General features: G+C 39.4%; 1 protein-coding gene across 4 annotated transcripts in view; it reads left to right on the forward strand.

The window, feature by feature from the left end:
• LOC131575634 (sodium channel protein type 5 subunit alpha-like) overlaps positions 1-24,891 on the forward strand; it is a 210,234-nt gene that overhangs the window by 48,883 nt on the left and 136,460 nt on the right. For all 4 annotated transcript variants that reach the window (XM_058831335.1, XM_058831337.1, XM_058831338.1 and 1 more), the window contains exons 5-7: positions 2,331-2,459; positions 7,247-7,338; positions 15,367-15,597. In XM_058831335.1, coding sequence (XP_058687318.1) covers positions 2,331-2,459; positions 7,247-7,338; positions 15,367-15,597 — 452 coding nt within the window. The remainder of the gene's footprint in view (positions 1-2,330; positions 2,460-7,246; positions 7,339-15,366; positions 15,598-24,891) is intronic.

The following is a 24,891-nucleotide window of genomic DNA, read 5'->3' on the forward strand; positions in this document are numbered from 1 at the left end:
AAAATGATAATGTTGTGTTTTCTGCAAGCAGGAGAATGTGGATGATTTTATCAGTGCATCAAGCAGAGCATGCAGAAAATGTAGAGCAGAAGTGCAGATGGACTCATGCAGCATGGAGTAAATCCTTCCATGTTTCCTCTTCTCCTGTGTCCCCTCATATCTCTCAGCTTTTCCTCCTCGAGTGTATAGAATGAAATCAAAGTCAAGTACTTTGGAAGAGCAAAATAACCCAATGAACTATAATTCAAATTGATTAATATTGGATTTGGACAAGATACATTTAATCCATTTTGTTCTGCTGTTTCAGAGACTCACAGGGGATAGAAGAATAACCTTGTACAAATATTTGTCCTAGATATTCCTTTAAACTATTTTCCTTACCATTTTGGAAAAAAAAAGGAATCAATTCAACTTTCCCCCACTAAAAATATTTTCAAGAACCCTGACTTTTATTGTTAAAGAAGCCATTCAGTAGCTGGAGGACTTTGCCCAATCCATTTAGAATTAGATGATGATTATACAATCAATTAAACCCATCTGACATGCTGAATAAATACAAGTGCTTTATCATTTTAATGAGCTTATGTACTGTTAAGTATTTTTTTAGTTCTTTGCATGTGTTTTCTGCATGTATTACTAAATACACATGCTTAAAGAGACTGTCACATGGGTGACCTATATTTGAAATACCAGAGCAAAGCTAAATAGGAGCTGTGAAAAAGTTGGATACAAGATAACGCTCAGGTATATGGTCAGAGAGGAGCTGTGACACATATTTAATGCCCACTGCTGCACCCAAACTCTTCTGCTAATCCCCATTTTAAGATGAAGCACATTGAGATTTTATAACGTAGGTGAGTGGCACTACTGTGTGACATGACAGCAGGAGGGCGTGAGATTTGCCACTCTCTGTGTGTGCCTAGCTCCAGTTCAGTGGAATACAGCTAAATATCTTTTATGCATAATGTTCTTCCTTATAGATTCCTTATCATATATCTTATGAGCCACTTTCAATCGCTTGCACCATTTTTCTACCAAATAGGAATCTTTACTATTGCGAATTTTTTGTGTGTGATGTCACCAATTGATGGTTAGGCACTGAAAACTCAAGCCACTGCTTCCAGTGATAGCCCTTCACATCATGACTTAAGAGATTTGTGTTTTAGTGGATTTGAGGTGTTTGAGGTTTTTTAACAGGCTTTAGTATCATCCTCATTTTCATTTGGAGAACAGAGGTAGGAAATGCCTGTGGTAGACACTAAAAATTTATTTCTTGTTAAGATATGGCCTAGAATACCCAGTCCATTGGGCTAGGTGTCTCGGGCAGCAGCATTAAAAAAGAGCTGTTGTATGCCCTGAACTCTCTCTCTGATGGCAGGAAGAGCCCTGGGTGAGTACAGATCCGAGAGCTATAAATCCGAGGCGTTACTGTCCTCCACAGAGGTTTTTCTAAATTTTATTATGAGTGTCATCTTTATTATGAAAGGTAAGATCTATGTTCTAGCCCAGATCATCATAGTCAAGAGGCTGTCGGTAATAACTTAATTTACTGGGGGAAAAAAACAGCTTTGTGTCTCCTTTACTGTCAGGCAGGTCAAAATTACTACACACAGTAGTCAGGTGGGAGTTTTTCAATTCTTTTTCAGTGAGGGCATTTTGTTGTTTAATTCTCAAGGCCGGTGTGATTTGCCACAGAGAGTGAAACACAAGGGAAGTTGCAGGACAATTACCCTTTCTAGCTGATAAAACCAAGTGGTGGCATTTTTTTAGTCTCCAAAATGTCTTGGGCAGGAAAAGATGAGAGGTATGAATGGAACTACTGCCCTCCTTCCAACTGGAGAAACAAGGAGAGTGGTATAATATTGTCCAGAGAGGTTGTGGACTTCCCATCCCTGGGAGCGCTCAAGATCAGAGGGTCTCTGATCAGTCTGGTCTAGTGGAAGGTTTCCTGCTCATGGCAAGGGGGTTGGAAGGAGATGATTTTTAAGGTCCCTTCCCACCCAAACCACTCCATGATTCCCTAATCCACTCCTCTCCACTGGAGATGGCAGAGGTTCAGAAGTGCCATGGCACAGTTTAGCAGCATGGTGTCCACGCTTGACTTAATGAGTGAGGATTCATCAAGGGACACCCTGTGCTGAAAATTATCTCCATTCTGAGACTGTCCCGAGTATTTTGCTGTTTCTTACCTGTCCACACATGAGGCCGTTCATGCACAGCCCAGTGCTTCCACTGTGACTCACACGAGGAGCCCTAGAGCTGTGCCCTGGCGGCTTCAGCCGTCCACTGCTTGCTAATTCTCTTGCTTCTCTGGCCACTCTATTCCCCAGGTACACTTTCACTGGCATTTACACTTTTGAGTCATTGATAAAAATATTGGCGAGAGGATTTTGCATGACAGAATTCACCTTCCTTCGGGATCCGTGGAACTGGCTGGATTTCAGTGTTATTGTCATGGCGTAAGTAGCACTCCTTAATATTTTTCAAGAGAGTTATATATGCAATAGAAATTTTTAAAAGATTGTCTGGATGCTCTTTACTTTTTATTTTTTTTTTCACTCAAATTTTATTGAAAATGAGAAAAGGCTGAAGTGTATTAGGAAAGAGGTATTTTTATCCTGAGTGGTTTCAGAGGAAGAAGTTAGAGGAATTCTCAAATCTATTCTCTGAATTCGGTACACTATTTTGGAGAAATTATTTACTCTCTCTGTGCTCCACAGAGAGAGCTGTTTGTAAAATATCTGTAATAATATCTGCCTATCTAATGTAGTTTTGGGAAGCTTCAGACCCCTGAATAGAAAGTGTTGTAAGTGCGACTGAACACCCACGTATTTAAATCCCTATTTATACTCTATCTATCCATCATATATATCATCAGAGCTGTTTTCACCTCCTTTTATTCCCAAACCCTTTTCACCTGGAAAGTAATTACTATTTTACTATAGAGAATTAATTTATAGCCCTCTGAAACTTGTTATGTATCTTGGAAATAGAAATTTGACCCCCACCAGGATATTCCCCTTCAGCTGTATGCTTCTGCCTAGATTGTTAGAGTTCATTGAGGACATGTGGGGTCCTGGTGCTTTGAAGAAGGTGATGGATTTGCAGCATCCAGACAGCTAAAAATACACAGGGGTAGAGAAGCAGTCAGCCAGCACTCACAGGGGACTCAGGGTCAGCCCAAGCTCTGGCCAAAGGCAGAGGTCTGACACTGTCAGTACCTCCAGCTAAGAGAGAAATCCAGATTTCTTCATAGTCACAAAAGAGAAAATTGTGCAAAGAATGAGTGCCATCTTGAAGTGAAAGCTGGTAGAGATGCCTGGAAGGCTCCACTTCCTAAACACAGAAGTATCTGGTCTAATCTCCCTGTTTTTTTAGGCTTAATTATACCTGTATTCAATTCTGGGCTTAGATTAGTTCTTGCTGCCATCTTTAAACCCCATAATTCACAGTGTTTAGTGAGATTCAAGTGTGTTAGCACCAACATCTGAGCTGAACTGGTGCTGTGAAATTTGAATGGAACTGACATCAGGAGAGAATATTTAATCAAAGTTAGCTAAAACACCAATAAGGGCCACTGAAGTTGAAAGCACAACTCTACTAGGGCACAGAGATCAAGACTGGTATTTAAGGAGGCTTTGAATGATGCTCCTGATCATATGGTTTAGTTTGAGGTAGTCCTGTGAGGAGCAGGGAATTGGACTCTTGATCCTTATGGGTCCCTTCCAGTAGCTTAAGATATTTTATAATTCTGTGATTCTTAGCAGCATTTAGCAGAACATCATGGAGGTGTGTAAAGCCTAAGTGAACTTCCTCAGGAACACTCCTGTTTATTTCAGTCAGCTTTGGATCTAAGCCAGCCCTAGGCCAGGTCCTGGTATCTGTTACTGCATTCCTATGGATTTGGCTGAACTGACATCTGGCCACTATGATAAGCCTTTAAAAAAACAAACCAGTGCAGATGGGGAGAATCTCTTGGAGGTCAGCACACATTAGGTATTTTTTGCAGCTAAACTTTCCCTCAAGCATTGCTAAGTGCAATTCTCCTGCAACATTTAGTGGCAGGACAACACCACAGAGTCACCATCCTGCTCTCCTGTCCATCAGGCAGGTGGCAAAAGCAGTGTGTGATCATCCATCTGTTTGTGAGTTAGGATGTGAGTTTATTTGAAGGCCTCAGAATTCAGCAGAAGATGGAGAATTTCTGTGCATGGCCTCTCATTTTTCTAGAAGGAAGGAGATTTCTGACAGATAGAAAGGAGCAGAGAAAAGGACAGGAGAAGCCACAGCTTCCAGCTTTGACATGAATCTGCTCCACCTCATCTTGTCAACTTGAGCAGAGGTTGAGGCATCTCCCCTGGCTCTGGGGGCATCTCAGACTGAAATTCAGGTCTGGACAGTCAGTGGGGGGTGCAGTCTGAATATCCCTTAAATTGTCTCTAAATCATCTCTGGATGTTTGGGATGTAGAGAGCAGGAAAGATGAGAAGGTTTGCACAGACCTGTAACCCACAGGAGAATTATTCACTCCCTGTTGGCAGGAACCAGGATTTGGTGCCCACAGGTTGAAGGTTTACCCCTCTGTTTTCTATTCTAATTCTAGACTTGAAAGGCCACTCAGTGCTCCAGCCCAAGGATCATGAAAAATTCTTAAAGCTTTTCTAATGAGAGGATTGAGAGTCTGTGCTTTCTTTCCTAACTACCTTTTGATTTTCTTTCCAAATGATATTTCACATCTTTGTTAGAGCCTCCCTAAAACAGGAGGACCTGCAACTGTGAGCTATCAAGCTTCTTAACATCAAACTATTTTCTGGATACCAAACTCTCTCTTCAGAGCCAGAATCCATTCCTATTGTTTCTTACTTTGAGGCATATTTTACTAAGCCTTAAGAATGGAAAAATAAATGGAATTCTGGAATAAAAAAAAGAAATGGAAAAGTGTTTCCTTGAGCCCACAGGCAGCAGTGAGAGAGTTAAAAGTGGCTGCAATATGATCTTCATATGGACAATGAAACCTCCTTCCCAAGTATGCAAGCAGCAGATAGTACAGAGACTTGGATAATGGAATCTATTCTGATACGATTTAGCCTTCATACAAATCCAATTTGCAAGTAATTTAAAGTAAGATGGATCACACAGGTAACTCTGGTGTTGTCTCTGCTTGTAGCCTGTGTGCTGCCAGAGGTATTTCTGTATCTGCAAACAAAGATGGCCTGGAAATTCAAAATGGAGGAGCCTGACAAGGGCCATGAGATTCAGATGGATTTTGGGTTTTGAGCTAGCAGAAAATATGATTATTACACTGATGGGAGTTACACTGGGAGGACCATCATTTGATTTAGAGTTGTTGCAGAATAGATTCTTGTCTTCTCTTTTGGGCAGAAACAGCACAGATTGGGCCACAGAGGGTAGTTTTAAATAGCACACTGGAGAGTAAGAAGTGCTGCAGGTCTCCAGGGTTTTTCTGCTGTCCTGTGCCAGTGGACACAGCCATGGCTTGTGACTCTTTATAGGTTGAAGGGAATTTATGAAACTGCTCTTGTTTAGATCCCTCTCTCTCAGACTAGTGGGTTCCTCTTTCCAGAACAGGTGAGGGAGAGGCTGCTGTGACTCTGGGTTGGAAGGTGCCCTGTAAAAATCTTAAAGACAATAATCCCTGGCTAATGGGAAAATTTAGGATAGGAATTCCAGATGCTTCTCACTCCTGGTACAGAAGAACTGCTCAGCAGCATTTTGATTGAAAAAATGACCAAAATAAATCCTAATTGACTATTACAAGCAGCAGTATTATGTGCTTCATGTTCTTGTTCACATATTTATAATGTGTTCTTACAAATCTCTGGTCAGCAAAACCATATTCCCATCCTAGTGCTTCTACCCAAATTATTTTTTTCCTCCACCTTTCATGCTGAAAGTCTGGGAGAGAAGCACAGGGTAAAACTGGGGACAAAACAGGTAAATCATTGCCCAGACTCCCCTGTGAGATTATAAAGGGAATCAATATTGTCCTTCCAGTCTATAATCTGGATTAGTAGATATGGAGAGGATGCTTTGTCCTCCCCAGGGGCCTTTGGACAAAACCCACTCAAGCAGGCTTTTTAAAATAACCAAGTGAGTTTTTTCTGTAACACTTTTCCAAAACAAAGGCCCCAAAGAAGTAGGGCAGTTGAATGAAATTTGGTAGAATTTTAGGAGTGAAATTCAAGGGTCCAAGATCTCTTTTGTTCTGCAGAGAGAGTGGTGACTATGGTTTTGCTTCATACTGACTTGGAGGAAATAATTTTGTACAACACTGATGAAATGGAACTTGTTCTGTGACCGGAATGCTCCCTCCTGGAAGAATTTATTTGGGATGTGATGGGTCTCCAGGATGGCCAAAAGAGGCATGGCAGGGAACATCTTGGATTGGTATTTTAATCAGAAAGAGTTTTTAGTAGGATGACAGTTATATTCATTTAGACTCCATCTGCCTGCAACCAAAGGGCATGAAATTGAAATACAAAACAAAATACAATTTAAAGCATCTCTTGAAACCAAAATTTGCTTTACCACAGAATGCAGCATCTTAAACTAAATAACCCAGTCGAAATGTTTGCACTATTTTGCTATGTTGTCCTATATGTGATTTTCAGAAGCTATTATGTGAAAATTGCTTGAGTATTTGAAGCAGCAAAATAACTCTTAATATTTCTAATAATGTAAAGAATTTTTTTGTTGCTGTTGTTCAACTAGATGATGGTAAAATCTTTAAAGTATTTATGGCTGAACAGCACAATAACAGAGTTCACCCAGTAGTTTTAAAGGATTGATGCCTATTAGAAAAGTTTAATAGTTCAAGTAGCATTTGAAATGATGTGCACTAATAAAAACCTGGGGCAAATGGCATCAAAGAACAGCCTGAAAAGTGGATGCACCTCTCATTCGGATGCGTTCACTCCCACTGTGTATGAATGCTTTCTTCATTCAGACAAGTCTCATACTCTATTGTATAATTCCAAATAACTGTGACTTAATTCTACAGGTATGTAGGAGAATTTGTGAATGTAGGCAGTGTTTCACCTCTTCGGACTTTCAGGGTATTGAGAGCTTTAAAAACTATTTCAGTAATCCCAGGTAAGACGCCCTGATCCTTACGTTTTGGCTCTCAGCTACAAGTGATTCTTTCTCTGTCTCTCTTTGTCCCTTTGACTGTTGTTTTTTTGGCTGGTGTTTTGTCATTGTCTGTGTGTGACTTTCCCTTGTTACAGATACATAACTGAATTTGTGGACCTGGGCAATGTCTCAGCCTTACGAACGTTCAGAGTACTGCGGGCGCTGAAAACAATCTCAGTCATTTCAGGTGAAAATCAGGTTAAACACTCGGGCTGCAGTTAAAGCCTACATGCCATTTCCAGTATTAAACACTGTAATTACAAAAGACTTAACCATAGATACTGATCAGGAAATGGAGGAATGTAGGGAATGCGACCTGTCAATAGAATACTTGTTATTTTTTTTTTTTTACATGTTTTTCCAGTATGGTTTTTGTGGGCAGAAGGAATGAGAATGCCTCCAAAATTACAGAGCTCACAACTGCTGCAGTAAGAATGGTGGCTCGTGAATCACATACATAAAATACTCATTTGTGAACCATATGAAATTGGCAATGAAAATCTTTTAAAACCTTCGGATATTGATTTTTAGAAATGGGAGGTTAATGACCTCAAAATGCATATTCATGTTTAAGAGCACATTGATGGAGGAATCTAAATCCGTGCTATGAGCTGAGGTTTCAAGACTGCAGGCACAGATAGCCTAATTTGTCATGGTGTTTATCCATTTGCATGTGATAGAAACACTGCTGAAATTTTGGGCCTTGAAGAGACTGGGAAACATTTCATTATTTATTTTGGTAGGTTCAGCCTTTCATTGACTCATGTTTTCTCACATTTACAAGGATATTATTTCTCCCCTCTTCACCCCCTCAAAAAAGAAAAAAAAAAAAAAAGAAACATCAGTTTTACTACACATCTGGTAGTGAAAGAAGATCTTTATATAATCTCTTACTATTAAAAAAAACCAAAACTACTAAGTAATTTATGTAGAGATGAGTCCACTGAGGACTAAACACACAACAAAACTTTCTTGCTGAGCATTATCTATGGACAGGTCTCATTCAGCCTCAGTGTTTAACATCTCCAACCTGCATGACAAGGTAGAGGAGATAGCAAAAACCATGCATGGTAGATCCTATCTGTGATAATCCTGAACAGATGTTGGCAATTACATGTTAAAAATATTCAAAACATCAAAAGAATTGCTCATATTCTCACTCACAGATCTTTAAGGTTAGAAAGGCTTTTCTACCCACTCTGTTATACATTGTAATATCAATCTAAACAAATTCTGTGAAGCAAACTTATAGGGATATATATTAAAATTCATCATCACATGAAGTATAAGCTAGAAATGGGAATTCAGGAATGGAGGTGTTAAATATATATATATATATATATATATCTGGGTCTAGAGTTCCAATACCACAGTAATGAAAATCAGGGAAATTACTGGGAAAGGGAAGTGTTTTTCATTGGAAGTGTATGTCCAAATACAGATTTTAAAGATTACTCTAAGATTTATTAGGTCCTTGAAACCAGTTTTAATTTTTGTCTTTAAGTTTTAAAGCATAACCTCTTAGCAGAGATTTGTGGGGATTTTTAAGTTTTCTCTAACAGGATTTCCATTGAGAAAGGATATTTATTTTCCTTGGGAGACAGAGCTGAGCACAGCTTTACAGATCCTGTGAGATGGTAGTGGCTACTCAGAGAGAAAGCCAGAGTTTGTTTCCTAGATTCCTTTGATAGCAATTTGAAGACTTAGCTTGGAGGGACATCCCTCTCCAGGGGACACCTTTCACCTTACATCTTGTCTCAGGCTTGAGTCTCTTCAGAGCACAGCCTGTCAATTTTTCTGAGTTATATATATAACAATTTTCTGCTGTCCTATATCAGAGGAGGAGCTGAAGCTTGTTTTACGTCAAATGATAAGATATGACTTGGTGGGGAAGAAATTGGGTACAGAGATTCAAATAATCCAGATTCAAATACACCAAAACCCTTCAGTGATATCAAACTGAGTTGTTCCATTTGTTGGTTAATAGAAAAAAAAAAAAAAAAAAAAAAAAGAGGAGTGTTATTTATTAAAATAATGCATAATAACTCACATTCTCTTTTTTCATTCTGACTATTTGATTAGTTTTTTTTTTTTTTGATAACCACATTTTTATGTACAAGTCCCTAAATTATTTGGTGACATAACTGCATGTAGATATGCTAATAGAATATCTGGCCTTTGATTTTATCATCAAGATTACCTGTGCCCTGAGTATTAAATTACAAATGTGGAGAGCTACAAATTGCCACAGCTGCCAGTGAAACACAGACAAGGTGGGTTTTTTTAATATTAGCAGATCATTTCAGAGGAGTCAGTACATCTTACAGTTAGGCATATGTATTTTAAAAGATATATAAGACATGATGCTGTGGTTTCTCTGGGGATAAGTCTGAGTTTTTAATGATAACATAGGCTTATGCTGAGGTGAAATATTTTCCCCCAGTAGGCTTAAAAATGAAAAGATGATGAGCATTAATATCTTTCATGAGATTTTTGGGGTTAATTGCTGTAGAGAGGAGAATGTGGTTGTTATTTTTGCTTCCTCTTTCACGTCTCAGGTGAAAAACACCAAGTTGTATTCTCCTTTGGAAATATCTGAGCTTTCCCTCAATAAAATTGATCACTTTTCCATCAGATACCTCTATTTGCACAAACATGCTTGGCCTGACCGTGCTCAGTGAAATTGCTTACGGAAAGCCAGGGGCCAAGTCCTCCGTGGTGCGAGGCTTCTGTCCAGCAAAGCACTTAGAGGCTGCTTTTCAAAGGCATTCTGCTTCACTTGGAATCAATGAGTTTCTCTATTGACTCCAGAGGGAGTCAGTAAAGCTGACAATTAGTGCTTTTAAAAATCTCACCTACCTTTAATGTCTGGCTCTAAGTGCTCAAGCAGGCACAAGGATCTTTAGGGGAACCGGGGCTCCGAAATTCAGAGTCCATTCCCCTGGCCTAAGGCTGCATTTAGCGCAGCTCAAGCATGGCCTGGTATTTATTGCCTGACTTCTTCCAGCAGCCCTTCAAAGGTGGAGGTGCCAGGGTCTTCCTGAGAAGCCCAGGAACTGTTTCAGCAACTCATTGCTTTTGTCATTAGAAGATTTGTTCCAGGTGGAGGGTTCAGGTCCAGACCCAACAACACAAATGTTGGCATCTACCAGCCAGCCTCCCTCTCACTGGAGAGCTGGGGCTCAGTTTGAGTGCCAAAATGCCAATATCTGCTGCTCCAAATGTCCATGGTCTTGCAGGTCCTATCTCTGACTCCAGCCTCCCTCTCTCTTGATTCATTATCAGCTGTTTTTTACTCTGTGCAAGACATCAGGTCAGTGCCTTCCCTCCTGTGGCAGCATTTAACATGCCAGAAAACCTTCATGGAACCTCTCAATTTCCCCTTTTCTGCACCAAACACACCCATTTCTTCCCGTTTTCCAGTTGTCCATGATATTGAGAGGAAAACAAGCTTTGTACAGGTTCAGGTGCTTAAAAATAGGTAACATTTTTTCTATGGGAGCATTTTAAAACCTCTAACTCTCAGTGATTTGATTTACTAATTGGCGTCTTGCACATTGCTATGGCAACTGGATTCATTTGTTTTTCTTGCCAGATAGGAACCATGGTCAGCAGCAGAATAACACACTGAAGCCATTCATTTGTCTCCCATTAGCATCCCATTACCAGAGTATCCAAATCCCAGTGGGCTCAATAGGAGCAACAACAGAGGGGTCTTGAATCATATTTTATCCTCATGGAAATTACCAGTGTTTTTGATAAGTATTAATTGAGATAATATAAACCCTGAGGTACACCCTCTCCATCCAAAGACCACAAAAAGCAGGCCATCATCATCATCATCATCCCCAGGATTTTGTAATCTGCCTGTATCCAGCTGTATCCAGAGAAGCTCCCCTGCTCTTTCTGGAACAGGCGTGTACACCACGGACATCTCACACAAAATGACAGGATACCTTGGAAAGGTGACCTCATAGAAAATTGGGCCAAGGCACTTTGGGGCCTGATCCAGCTCCCATTTAAGTTAGAGTGAGACTAAAAGCTATAAATAGTGCTGTGAATGTTATCCAGTGCCTCTGTGATAGCCAGAACAGAGCTCGGAGAACAAGAATTAAGACTGTGTGGAGGAGACTGACCCCCACTCACTGCTTCAGTCTTGCTGAAGTCCTGCTGCAGAGAGATAAATGTCAACCTTTTGGTGGGTAAATCACTTAACTCAAGAAGTAACTATCCCAGAGGTGAGATATATATTCAGTTGTGTTTTCCTTGGAGACTGGCCTGTCACTTTTCCAGGCAAAGCCAGCCTGCAGGAATGCTGACACCAAGTTTGCCAACACGTTGTTAAACTCTTTGCTGCCCCATGTCTCAGTAACTAATGACAAAATACACTCATCAAGGGTGAGCCCTTCTCTCCCTACACACATGTGACTCATGGAGACATTTACAGGACACAGGTGTATCCTCAGGGAAAGGAATGGGCCTGGTGAGGACAATCCTGCTATAAGTCACACTCCTTTTTTTTTTTTTTTTTTTTTTTCATTTTTGTTTTATTTTTCTTCTTCTTCTTCCCACTTGTTTTCAGACTGTGCATGAATGTTCTGATGTTCTGTTGGTGATTGCCAACATCTGGTATGGATGTCATACTGAATTATGCTAATACTTCCTCACATCTCTCATAAGGAATGGATGGTGCTTTGGGATCTTGCCATTTCTCATTGTTTGGTGTTGCTTGCATTTTCTATGGTTTCTGATTTGCATTTGAAAAATGATTATTTGATTAACCTCTGAATGGGATAATTTCTACCTGCCTTAACAGGAATGTTTGGGCCAAATTCTTCTCGCTCTGTGCAGATGTCAGGCTGCCTATACAGCCCTCATTCCACTGATTTTGGATCTCGTGGTTTTTTCATGTCATGCAAGCAGGATTTGGCCCAGAGGTGTGGAAAGAAGCCAGTGATTCAGAAAAAGCCTGCTATTGATTTACTCCACAGGGAGTTCCATTGTCATTAATGGGTGTAGATGTTACTCAGCTTTGGATCAGATCCTCAGGTTTTTTCCTGCATGCTGCCTGGTTTGATGTTTGACTTGCTAGAATTAAGTAAATGCCTTTAATGCCCCATAAATAATATCTTCTATTAAGCTATATTGCAGTGCTCTCATTGGCACTATTTCAAAGAAGGATTATTTATCCAGAAGATTTAACCGTGCTCTAAATTTGAATACATCTAGCATTACTTTTACAAAACATGGGATTGATTCAGAGAGATGCAGAGCACCTGCAAGAGGTCCTGGGTGTCCTTAATTCCCCTCAGCCCTTCCATTTTAGAGGCACAGAATAGTTTAAATGAACAATGAATTAAATGTTTTCCTTAGCCTTGGCACTTAGTTGTGTCAATCACCTTGATGGATGCTACTTAATTTTCTGAGAAAATTTTGGTTTTAAAGAAACAGCTTGAGAAACAAACTTGAGAAAAAAACAGCTGTAAGTACAACACTCTTTTAATGGTTTTCCTGGAAAGTTTTGACAAAGGTCCAGGAGGCAGAGTACAAGTTATTTTTAAAAGGTCTTCAATAGCAGAAATTGTATTACTGAAGTATCATCTTAAGTTGTTCAGAAGCTTGTAAGCTATGAAAACAAAACAAAAAAAATTAAAAAGGAAGTAAAGCAGAAAACCCTCTTATAAATAAATTATTTGATACCTGCAAGGGATGAACTTGTAAAACTAAGAGTGGAGAATTACTCTTCTATTTAAAACTCCAGTAAATAATCTGGGAAAAACATGTTTCATGAAATGACCTTGAAATTGGCAATACTGTGGCCTGATTTTGAAATGTTATTTTTCAAATGTATTGAAATTGTTTGAAAAAATCAGTCTTTATTGATGACTAGAATTTTGTAGGTTTTTTTCCCTAATATTATCCCTATTCACATTAGGATTTCCACTATCCTTGCCCATATAAGTAAGATTAATTAGTGCACTTAGATGGTAAAAATACAGACTCCAAGTCTGTATTCGTATTACAAATAAATAAATGTTCTGCAGGGATTTCACAGGGAGTATGGCAGTAAAAGAATTTGTGGTATTTTTTTCCTTAAGATTCAGTTTGCATTTGGATTTCCCAAGTTTAACAAACTTCAGTGAAGCAACTTCTGTGCATTCAAAGGACAACCAATGATAAGAATCACTGAAAATATTTCAGAATACTAGATTGAAAAAATTTAAAAATTTAGTTAATTTGCAAATCTTTTTTCCTCGCCTCACTACTTGTGTAAGACTTGGCTGTCTTAAAGGACTTTCAATGCTGGCCAATGGTGACATCCCAGAAGTCCTTTCCAGAATTGAGCTACATCTAAAATTACTTCCCATTCAGGAAAAAAGTTTATTCAAGGCTAGATTAGCAAAAGAGGTTTTATTTTTATTTAGGCATGAAAACAGGTAGCCAAGCCTACAGATGGGTTCAAAAATTCAAAGTCAGCCTTTTTCTAAGTGTCTGAGTAGAACTGACCTCATTTGTAAAACCTTTCTGAAGAGGAGAGGTAGCATCAAAATCCAGCTTCTGCTTAATATTTGTCCTACAACAATTTGCACTTTATTTTTGAGCAAAGTAGGGAGCTGTCTAACTGCACCCTCTTTACCATGCCACAAACTAATTTTAGAGAGGCAAACAAAGAATTTAGATTCCTAGAAAATAGAATAGAAAGCTCCTCACACCTGTTGGAGCAGTGCCTTTTGGTTAAATGGGCCATTTTACAGATGTTAATATCACTCACAGATTAGCAATATCCTGTGCAGGAGTGGAGTATTTTGGGCTGCTGGGTGCAGGGACTGATGCACCTGTTGGCCATTCCAGCAGTTCGTCCTCATCTGAGAAACCCTGGTTTTCCCCCCACTCTAACCTGAGATTTTTAAGCAAAGCCAAAAGCTAATTCTGCTTTCTTATGTGCCCTGAAGTACATTTTCATATTATTTCTAATTACGCAGCACTTGCTCGGCCTTTGTGGCTGCCAAACTCTTGGGGTGGAATTCCAAGGAACTGAGATTTAATGTGTATGATCATATTCAGTGAGCAAATCAATGTGCTTCTGAATATTGCCTGGGAGAATTCCTCCTGTTTCCTCTTTGCATTTTCTTTTTTCCATTTAAATCAATTTCACTTATTGCTGCCATACTGGTGACACAGATTATCAGAAGTACTTATTACTACTAACCAGTATTAATCAAATATAAATAGGAAAGAAAGGACAAAATTGCCACCAATGTGCAGCTGATATTAATGTCCAGCTACAGCACACCAGTTTAGAAGGGTCTTTATTTAAAAAGGAATGGGGTTTTCTCTTGTAATCATGTAATATTCAATCAGCTCAAACAGTGCAGATCTCCAGGAACACTTCAAAAGCAAGAACTATCACTTGAGAAAACTGTATAATTATTTATATCTGAATATTTATGGAAGAATAAGCTGAAGCTAGTGTTACAGGGTGAAATAATAAAAGAGACGTTAATTTGTGTGACCCAAACAATTGGTGTTATGCAATAGGAAGATTTATCTACTTTGGCACCATATTATAAAACGATTAATTTTTCCCAGGTACTGTTGGAGCCTCAGGTTGTTTTACTCGAATAATTTCCACTGTGTTTATTTGATTGCCTGTATTTGGCTTTTTTCCTAATCCCAAATTCTTGTTTTCTTAAGCAAATGAATTGAAGGCAGAGGAATTATTCATATGAGGACAGCATGTTGGATTTGGCACTAAAATATGTAAAATAATCAGGGAACAGGCAGCATTTCCATACCTCTTCATCTGTTTATGTGAGGGATAAAGTTATCAGAATCACCTGAGAGATTTAAAAGCAATTCACATTCTCAAAATTCAATGGGATTTAGGCTTTACCGCCTTTACTGCAGCTCCATGAAAATATAAAACACATTCCATGTTTTCTTTACCCATGGATAGTTTTGTATCTCACTGTCCCTCCATCCAGTTCTTCCCCTCCATTTTTAAATCAGTGTCTGTGCAATTCCAGGACTTTTGTCCAAAAGCAGGTAGAACTAGACACATGGTGATCACTTGTCCCTCATTTCTGACGTCCGGTTGCAAACACTCAAAGCCCTTCAGATTCCCCTTTCCATGGAATTTTCATCACGAAAAGCAGCTGCCTGCAGACATATTTCACTCTCTCAGTCTATAAACTCTCGGCTTTTATCTCCCTAGGACTGAAGACCATTGTAGGGGCTCTTATCCAGTCTGTTAAGAAACTTGCAGATGTGATGATCCTGACCGTTTTCTGCTTGAGTGTCTTTGCCCTCATAGGCCTCCAGCTCTTCATGGGAAACTTGAGACACAAATGTGTCAGGGATTACACCATGTTTAACTTCACCAATGGCTCCTTGTACTTGGATGGTAGGACGTGGAACAACTCAGAGGAATTTCTTAGTGATCCAGGTAGGCTCCTCTTTGTCCTCTAATCTGGTTTCTGGTCATTTGAGGTTTGGGGATTTTTGGTTTTTTGGTTTGTTTTTTTTTTGGGGGGGGGCTTGTTCTTTGTTTGTTGTTTGTAGGTGGTTCTTTGGTTTTTTTTAAATTATATTGATGGTGATCTATATGTGAATCAGCAAAATGTGACTACTGGCATATCATGGTATCAATGTGGTTTAGAAAGACCGAGGTAGCTTTGTCTGAATCTCTATGGTGCCTTCACAGTTCATGCTGAAAATACTTCTGCTGCTTTCCTGTGAAGTCTTAGTTGCCTCACTGATGATTTTCACAGTTTTAGGGTGTCATATATTTTTAAAACTCTGTTTTCTGGTATTGAGCAATTACATGAAAATTTCATCTGTGTGTGTGTGGGTCTGGTTTGCATTTTGTTTCCCTAAAGACAATTTATAGCTTTTGCAATTTCTAGAAAAACTTCAAAATTTGAGTTAATGGGTATAAAAAAAATCCAAAAGGTAAAGCAAAGAAATTCAGTCTTTATTAATCTGAAAAATCCCAAGAGATTTTTTTTAAGGAAATCTTTTGCTGTTGGGTCAGGCCATCCTCTAAGAACTCATGACCAGTGACCTTTTGTATTTTATTTATTTTGAGGAGAGAAAGGAACCACATAATCAACTCATTAACTGGAGTTTTGATTGAGAGGCAGTGTCACAGTGTCATGGGGTAGCTCTGCTCTGACTCTCTGGACCCTACAGTCTGACATCTCCAGCCCCCTGCACTATAAAAACCCCAAATCTGACTGGTGGGAGTTGCCTGGCTTGACCCAGGGCTCTGTTGAACCAGGAATTTGGCCAAGGGCAGTCCCTCCATTCCCCACCGGTGACTTCTGGCCTTTCTGCTCAGCTCCTCTCCCTGTGGTCTGAGAACCCTGGAAGCAGTGGTGCTGAGGTTTCCTTGAAGGGATAAAAGCTCACCATGGGTGACTTTAAGGCATGATGTTGTTGGTACAGCATTAAGGAGGGACAGCTCACAGAGTTCTGGCTGAATGAGGGCTTTCTTTGGAACTGACCATCAGGTTCTGTGACCTCTCATTGCCCCTGTGCCAGAGCCCCTTACCAGCTGAAAGGGGAAAGAGCTCTTGGACTTTTGCTGGATGGTGTGGAACCTGCTGAAGTGTTATCCCATCCATGTTAGTGAGGAGATAATAAAGATATTTGTGCACCTGTGGTGGATTAAGGCACTGCAGGGCCCCTCTACCCACAGATAACCGAGAGCTGTGTGAGGTGCTGCTTTCCCTCTCTCACAGAGGCATTGAGGGATAAAATGGTGATGGCTGGAGGCATAAAGCCCTGCAATAAAGGTGAATGGAAGACATGGAGCCATGAAGATAGTCTGGCTCTCTGGGAATGGCAGTAGGGTAAATGTGATATGGGATAGTCTGTTAAAATACAGATAATGTCAGGGCCAGCTGCAGCATTGCTTTAAATGTGAGGAATTTTACAGCTGCTCCAGCATACCATGAGCAAGTTTATTTATGTAGTCCAGATATGGGAAGGAGGGCAGACACTCCCAGAAATCCGTATAGGAAATCCAGCAATGGTTAATAGGGTCATGAAAATATGCTTCATATCTCTAGAAGAGATTTGCCTCTTACAAAGATAACAGACTTGGTGAGATAATGGACTAAAGTGAATTAAATTTTGACCATGTGGCATTACAAGGAAGTAATAATAATATCAAAGAATGTTTTCATAATATCTGAAAATAAAGACATGGTGTATTATGGCAAACAGTTGTCACTTACTTTGGATAGACAAAAATTATTTAAATAGTGAAAGTGGCGAGGCAATGCAGCAGGCCCCTGGAGACCTAGAAGAAGAGCAGATTTATAAGAAAAAGGTAGTGACCTCTGAATAAGAACAATGAAGCCTTCCTCAAAATGCTGAAGAAGGAGGCTTAGCTATTAGGCAAGGGAGAACAATATTAAGTAGGATTTTCATTTAATGTTTACTGTTGCACTAAAGTGATTCAGAAATGGAAGGATTGGCCCATTTTGTGACTAGATGGGATAGTGCTTTGTATTTCATTTTGCATAAGTATTATGGTGAAATGAATTGACCATTTAAAGGAGAGGCACTGACCACAATTTAATAACAGTCCAAATTTCAAGTACTGCAGGGAATTAAGCAATACATACGGTTAGATTAAAGTGTAGGCAGACCAAATTAGATAAAAAAGGGAATATATTAAGAAACAGAATCGTGTCAGTGTTTACTCTAAAGAAGAGCTAGAGAAGAAAATTGGCCAACATGTTGAGATAGTAGAGTTCACTCGAAGGGAGCACAGACAATTACAAGAGCTCTTTGGAGAATTCAAAACCAATGTGGCTGTCATTTAGTTTGGAGCAGGGATACTAATGTAAGAAACACAGAAAACAGAAACCTGAAGTACTGTCAGAGATACATAACAATACTTTAGAGAAAAAGGGGAATGTAAAGAAATAAAGGAGTGCAAACCACTGAAAATTAAAATTGGAGAAATCGTTAATTCTGTTCATAATGACACCAAAATAGAGAATTCAAATGGGGTGATGTGATATTCCTGCTCTTCTTGAAGAGCAAAAATTTGCTATGGATTCTTTAAGAATGTTTTTAGTATTTTAAAGGGCAGCACAGAACCTCTGAAATGGCATCAGCCTCCTCCTGTGCTTTAAAACCATTTTTTGCATGAATGAAAAAACAAAAATCAGTAAAACCCCTTAAAAGGGTAATAGAGGGAAGAATTGCTTGGTGCTGCAGAGGAAATTGTTGAGAGATTTAGTCATGAGGTGTGAAGAATGATAAGAACTCCCATTTTGAGCCTTTCACAGCCCTTTTTTAGTTTGAGATAACTGTGTGCTGTGGGCACTTGCTACAGGGGACGTTTTGGTTGTGTCTCTGGGACATCCATCTGGGATGGCCTGGGATAGCTCCAGGTCTGCTTTTTTATTCAAAACTTACTTCATATCTGGACAAAGTTCTGTAATCTTTCCTTATCTGCTTTCAGCCTCCAGGCAGGATTTTTTTTTTTTTCTCATCTGTCTTCTTGATCCTCTCATTTTGGTTTTATATACAGGGAAAAAAGTCAGTTTGTAAACTTTGCGTCATCATTGGTTTAACCACGGTTATATGGTAGCTCTTGATTTTTGGTTGCTCCTTGAGGAAATAACCATCACAATCCCAGATTTCTGAAACTCTTTCCCTTAACTCCATGGGTACTTTTCCTGTTTTACACATGTGTTCAAGAAAAGCCTTTTTTCTATAAATCTTGTCAATCCTGCGTTGCAAGGTTGCTAATGTTATTGGAGATTGTTGGGTTTTCCCCTCTGTCTGCCATGAGTTGATCATACACTAAATCCCATAAGGAATTCCTGCCTGTCCACCCAACATTCTGCTTGTTCTTGCCATCATTCCAATGGCTTGTGCAGCTGGAGGAAGCACCAGGTAACTTGGGAAGGAAGAGGCAAAATTATAAACATGAAGATCCTGTGAGAAAATTCAAACTGGTTCCTATTCAGTTCACTAAATATTGGAATATAAAGTCCTAGAACAGAGCTGTCAGCAAATATTCCTGATCAGACTGTCAAGATGGGAAGTTCCTTGGCAATGTGATTAAAAGCTTAATTCTGTGAAAGAAACTTCTGCTAAGTTACTGTGGGTGCCTCTGGTGTCTCATCTTAATTACTGGGCACAGCAGTCATGATAAGATGAGACAAATTTTTAGTCTTTCCTCAACTCACAGTGGAGATTCAGATCTAAAATCTGCCACTTGCTGGGAACCTCTCTCCAGGATGAACAAGAGAATTTTTATGTTCTTTCCACCCATTTAAATGGCTCAAAATTTAAACAGCAACCTCTAAGAAGAAGGCTTGTCAGAAAAATTATTCCATTCTGGCTTTGCCTCCAATGAGTAATGGTTAGCCCTGCAAACCTAGAGAGGGGGAAAATGAAGATTAAGGGAGCAGTAGCTCATCAGGTTTCCCAGTTTCCTCTGTGCAACTACTCTCTGAATGAAGGATTGTGGGATGAGAGACATGTGAGCATCAGATAAAATCAGGCTAAAAAATTCTTCATGTCAAGTGCCAGTGGTGAAATTACAATCATTCATCTGGGGAAACGGTGACTACTGATAGGTAATTATTTTCCTACCTGCAGTTCTAGATTTGGTGAGAGATTGCGATCAATAAGCCCAAGGAGGATTATTTTTAGACATTAATAATAACAAACCAGGAAGACTGGAGTTTTAGATGCAGCGGTGATTGTATATAAAAATGAAATAAAAGGGAAAAAAAGGTTGAAAATAATGATAGTTTACATCCACAGCATTATGAAAATTATGAGACCGAATATATTCGTATCAAAGTCTTTGAGCAGTTGGCTATCATTAGGAGAGATAATATTTAGAAATAACAGCTGACTAAAAAACTAAAAAACTAATTTTAATACTTGTAAAGATTTCTAGGAAAGCAGCTCCAAAAAACAGTCTTGAAAGCCTGTCTTGGGTTGTGGTGTTTAAATTAAAGACGTATTTGATGAAGTGAAGCTTCATGAATGTGCGAGTTGGAACGGATTAAAAGCTATAGGATGTCAGACGTGTCACTGGCTTAGAGATGTACCAATGGACTGAGTGTGGTTGATTCATGTAGCTGATGATTTTAGAATCTTTAATGTCATTTATGTATTCCATTATGAAAATGGATTATTGACTAGTCAGTAAGTAGAAATCTGAGTCCTTTTGTTGAGCAGGGCTTAATGTAAAGGCTGAAAGCATAAGAAAAAATGCTTTAAAGAACCTTAAAACTATAATTAAATTATAAAGTCACTTATGGAATGATAGTCTTAAACCCCAGCATTTTCTTTTTTCTTTACACTAAATTCCTTGTTTAAGACACTCTGAAAGAGTCTTGTTTTTAAAGTGTTCTATATATATTTACTCACAAAACCAAATCTTTTAAGGTAAAAAATGAGCAACCCTGTAATTTCTGTTAGACAGTTCTAGTTAGTTAGATTGTCCTAGCAATTGACATTAAAAAAAACCCAACCAAACAAGTAAAATAAATGCATTTTCAAGCTTTATAAGCCTTTTAATGGGAGGAATCAGCTACTATTTTTATAATTTAAAAGAGGTATTTCAGGGTTGTTATTTTTTTCTTCTAAAGTAGTTTTTGGCATTCACTTCATGGCAGTGATTTTTCTCTTCTGGAGTCAAGTTGTGTGCTTAACAGTGATCTGGGGAAAAAACAAATCAATATTTAAAAGAAAAAACTCAGATCAAGACTAATATAATATTTTTTGTCACCTCCAGGTAGACCTGGAAGACTTAGGACTGCTTCAGGTTCTATATTTATAAAGATGTATAGAGTATGTGAACTTTTGGGGATACCCATCCAAATTGTGGTTTTCTTGGGCACTTGAGAAGGGATCAAAGGCTTGTGTGGAACAGATGCTGAGACACAGATCTGTGAATATCTAGAAATGTATGTCTGCATGCAGATGAGGCTGTGGGTATCTTCTCCAAGCTCTGTGCCTGATTGTTATCTCTGTATAATGAAAACATTTTTGTTTCCAGAACCACTGAAATGGAGCTCTATGAACGGATACTATGAATCTGTATGGGAACTGTAGAGAAAATAATTTTGTACAAGTCAGATAATAAATTCAGTTTGGGGAGAGCTGAAAAGTGTTTGAGGCGTTGTCTGAGGTGGTAATAGAAGACAGCAAGTGTTTGATGAATAATCATGGAGGTGGGAGGAAAGAGAGAAGCAATAATTCAAGTTGCAACCGGAACAGGTGTTTTATTATGTATGATTGTACATGAACCAGTGATTAAAACAAGGAACCTCTCTGGACTTTCAGATGGTGCTTGTCAGCAAGAAATCTATTGACATTACGCTACTTTAACTGTAAATATTGTGGCTTTGTTCAAGTGCTGTGGGCCTTTTGATAAATAGCTTCATCAATGCTCAAAACTTAATGCTCTGATGTGTTACTAATATGGGTATTGTACCTGTGCATTGTAATTTTTTTAAGCTAAATAGAAAAAGAAAGCCCCATCAGAAGTGCAAGGATCAGAAAAACATAGGAATTGATAATGCTGAATCCAATAAAGTCTCTTCCTGACCATCCAGTAAGATTTTTTCAGCCTTGTGGTGAAAGATGAAGTTCTTATATTGTAAATATTTGAAATACTTTGTGGAACAGGAGGATTTCTAACTCAGTTGCACCTTCTGTTCTCATCACTGCTCATAGAAAGGAGAGATCTACTTGAGGAAAAACTGCCATGGAAAATTCAGACTAAACATTTTAAGTTTTGCTGCACCTTCAGATTGTTCATAAACTACAGAATTAAAACACCACCTGGCCTGAGCAGTGATGTGCATTTGAAAGGCCTTTCTATGTGCCCATTAAGGCCTGTCCATGGACTGCTCCATGCTCCAGGTTCAGCAATAAAGTGCATTGTTCCTTGCCCTTCTTGTACTGGTTTTAAGGAATAAGTAAAAATATATTTTCTCCTGATAATTTTCATCAGTGATGAATTACCCCAAGTGTGATAGAAATAAAATATGGGAATTCCCAGGCTCAACCTGGCCTTGGCAAACCCAGAGCAGCATCTCTCTGTGGCACCAAACAGCCCAATTTACTCCAGAAAAGGATTAGTAGAGCTCAAAGTATAGATATTTTTTTCATTTTCTATTAATATTAACTGTTGTAACTCAGGATATCCTTATCTACACAGGCAACAAATCTTTCTTTGAATATTTTGTCCACAGGGGCAGCCAGCAGCAGCAACTTCAGCAGTTCAAATGGGAAATACAGTGAAAAATATTTCTTTTATCTTCAGTTTTTAAAATTCTTCTTTTCTTTTCCCCCTTCCATTTTCTTAAGGCAACAAACGTTGTTATCACGTTCCTGTCACTAGGAGCACACAAAGCTCCCTGTTTTCTTTTTCCAGAATGCATGCTATTTTTTTACTGTAATAGTCACCTTTTTTCTAGGATAAAAGATGTCCATTTTTTCAATTGCTGCTCTTCTTAAATTTTCCCAGTCATTCTCGTTCCCTTCTCAATACTTTCCAGTCTGACAGGTACCCTATGGAAAGCACTGAAAGTGGTGTTTCTTCTGGATCATTGGGCCATTTCAGTTGGAAAAGACTTCCAAGATCATCAAGTCCAATGATTACCATGGCACTGCCAAGTCCACCAATAAACCCTGTCCCCAAGAGTCACATCCACATATCTTTTAAACACTTGCAGGCATGGTGACTCCACCACCTCCCTGGGTAGCCTATTCCAATGCCTGATAACCCCTCCCATGAAGAAATATTTCCTGATATCCAATCCAAACCACCTCATGTGCAACTTGAGGTCATTTCTTCCAGTCCTATCATCACTTGTTCCCTGGGAGGGGAGACTGACCCTGACCTGGCTGCACCCTCCTGCCAGGGAGCTGTAGAGAGTGAGAAGCCTTTCCTGCCCTCCAGGAGATCAGGAGATCAGCACTCCCACCCAGCTTGGTGCCATCTGCAAGCTGAGGCTGCACTTGGTGCCCTTGTCCATATCATTGGAAAAGTTATTGAACTGAACTGATAGAAACAAGCCACTGTTCATCAGCTCTTTCCTATGTGTTACTCCATTCTTGCCCTCCTGAATATCAATATTACACTTTTCTCTGATCATAGCTTCATATTACATAAAAGTGTTGACTAAGGAACCCTACAAAAAAAAAATACTCCATCTCTCTTATCTGAACTTATACAGGGAGTTTAAGGACTGACAAGGTTATGAATAGGTGAGATTTTCTCCTTCTCTGCTTTACTTCATTTTCTGACAACTTAATATTCCACTTTGCATTTCTCTGTTCCTTTTTTTTAATGGAGTGGGTGTCTCTAGTGCTCCTCATTCAGTCCACGCCTCAGACTTTATTCACCTGGAAAATACTGTGTATAGGAGATGTTACCTCTCTCCTCATCCTCTTTTCCCCTTGTACTTATAACAAAGAAGATGCAGCCCTCTGTTAGCCTGCACACTGACTTTTCATCTTAACCTATGTTTTCTGTCTCTCAGCCATTTTTTGATCCAATTTATTTGTTTTCTTTATCAGAGTAAGTGCAGAAGTTGTTGGTTTTTTTTATTATATTTTTCCATCGTCTGTCTGTAATCACAAATGCATTCAACCTTTGTAGCAGCTTTTGATTTTAATTCTTTTGTGAAACATATGAAAAAATTCCACAAAACACAAAACCTCTACAAAACTTCCAGAGAGCACACTTCAGAGCTTTGCTGCCTATTCATGTGGAGCATATGTCTAAATAAGTGGTACTAAATATGCTTTTAGTTACATGCTATGTACCCTACAGCCCTAAGAGTGTGGGTCTGAGTGACTGGTGAGGCACAGAGGCATAGAAGGAGGTTATCTGAAGATGTTTAAAAGCCAGCATGTGTGTTTATTGCTAGTCATTGTCTCTGCCTTGTCTTCCTGGGGATGTTCCTGGGCTTGGCCAGGTCCCCAAGCCAATTTGACAGCAGCTAAATTCTCCTCTCTCCTCTAGTGCACATCTCCAAAAGCTCCTGATGTGCTTTTCCTCCTCTCCTGATGTGCTTTTTGTTCCCTCAGACCATGTGGGCAGCACAAACCAGGTACTGTGGATCTCTGAGGCTTTCAGAGCCTCTTCCTAGTGCATGGGAGCCATCTAGCTCAAGAGGGCTTGATTGATATTTTTAGTGGCTTTTTCACAAAGCGGGCAAAAAGCTGTACTGTCAAAATTGGAGACATTTTCTGTGCTGTGGCAACTGCTGAGCCTGGCAGGAAAATTGTTTCTCTGACTTGTCTGGAGAGTGGGGAGAAGCACTAACAGGAGCCTACCAGAGAGACTCAAGCTGGAGGAGACCACTTTCCTCCCACCACCTGGTTGTGTGATTTTCTACAACTTCCTCCCAGCCCCTCCATATCCCCTGCAGGACAACTCATGCCCAGAATTCCAGGCTGTGTTTACCACAAAGTCATGCACTTGCCAATGCTGTACATAAAATTGTCCCCTCGATCTCTGCTTCCTCTACCCACCCAACCATCTTGGCCATAACCCCTCCTGTTCCTTTTTTTAACTGAGATTTAGGAAATGTCCTTCCACATGGCTACAGGGTATGGAGGCAGCAGAGATGGGCTATAAGTGATTTCCCAGGGAAAGAGGGAGGATGGGAAGCAAGGAGAGGAGAGCAGCCAAGAAAAACTCAGCAGAAGGATCAGCACCAGCAAATGCCAGGGGACA

The sequence above is a fragment of the Poecile atricapillus genome, chromosome 2, assembly GCF_030490865.1.
Source record: "Poecile atricapillus isolate bPoeAtr1 chromosome 2, bPoeAtr1.hap1, whole genome shotgun sequence".
In the NCBI taxonomy this organism is placed as follows: domain Eukaryota; kingdom Metazoa; phylum Chordata; class Aves; order Passeriformes; family Paridae; genus Poecile; species Poecile atricapillus.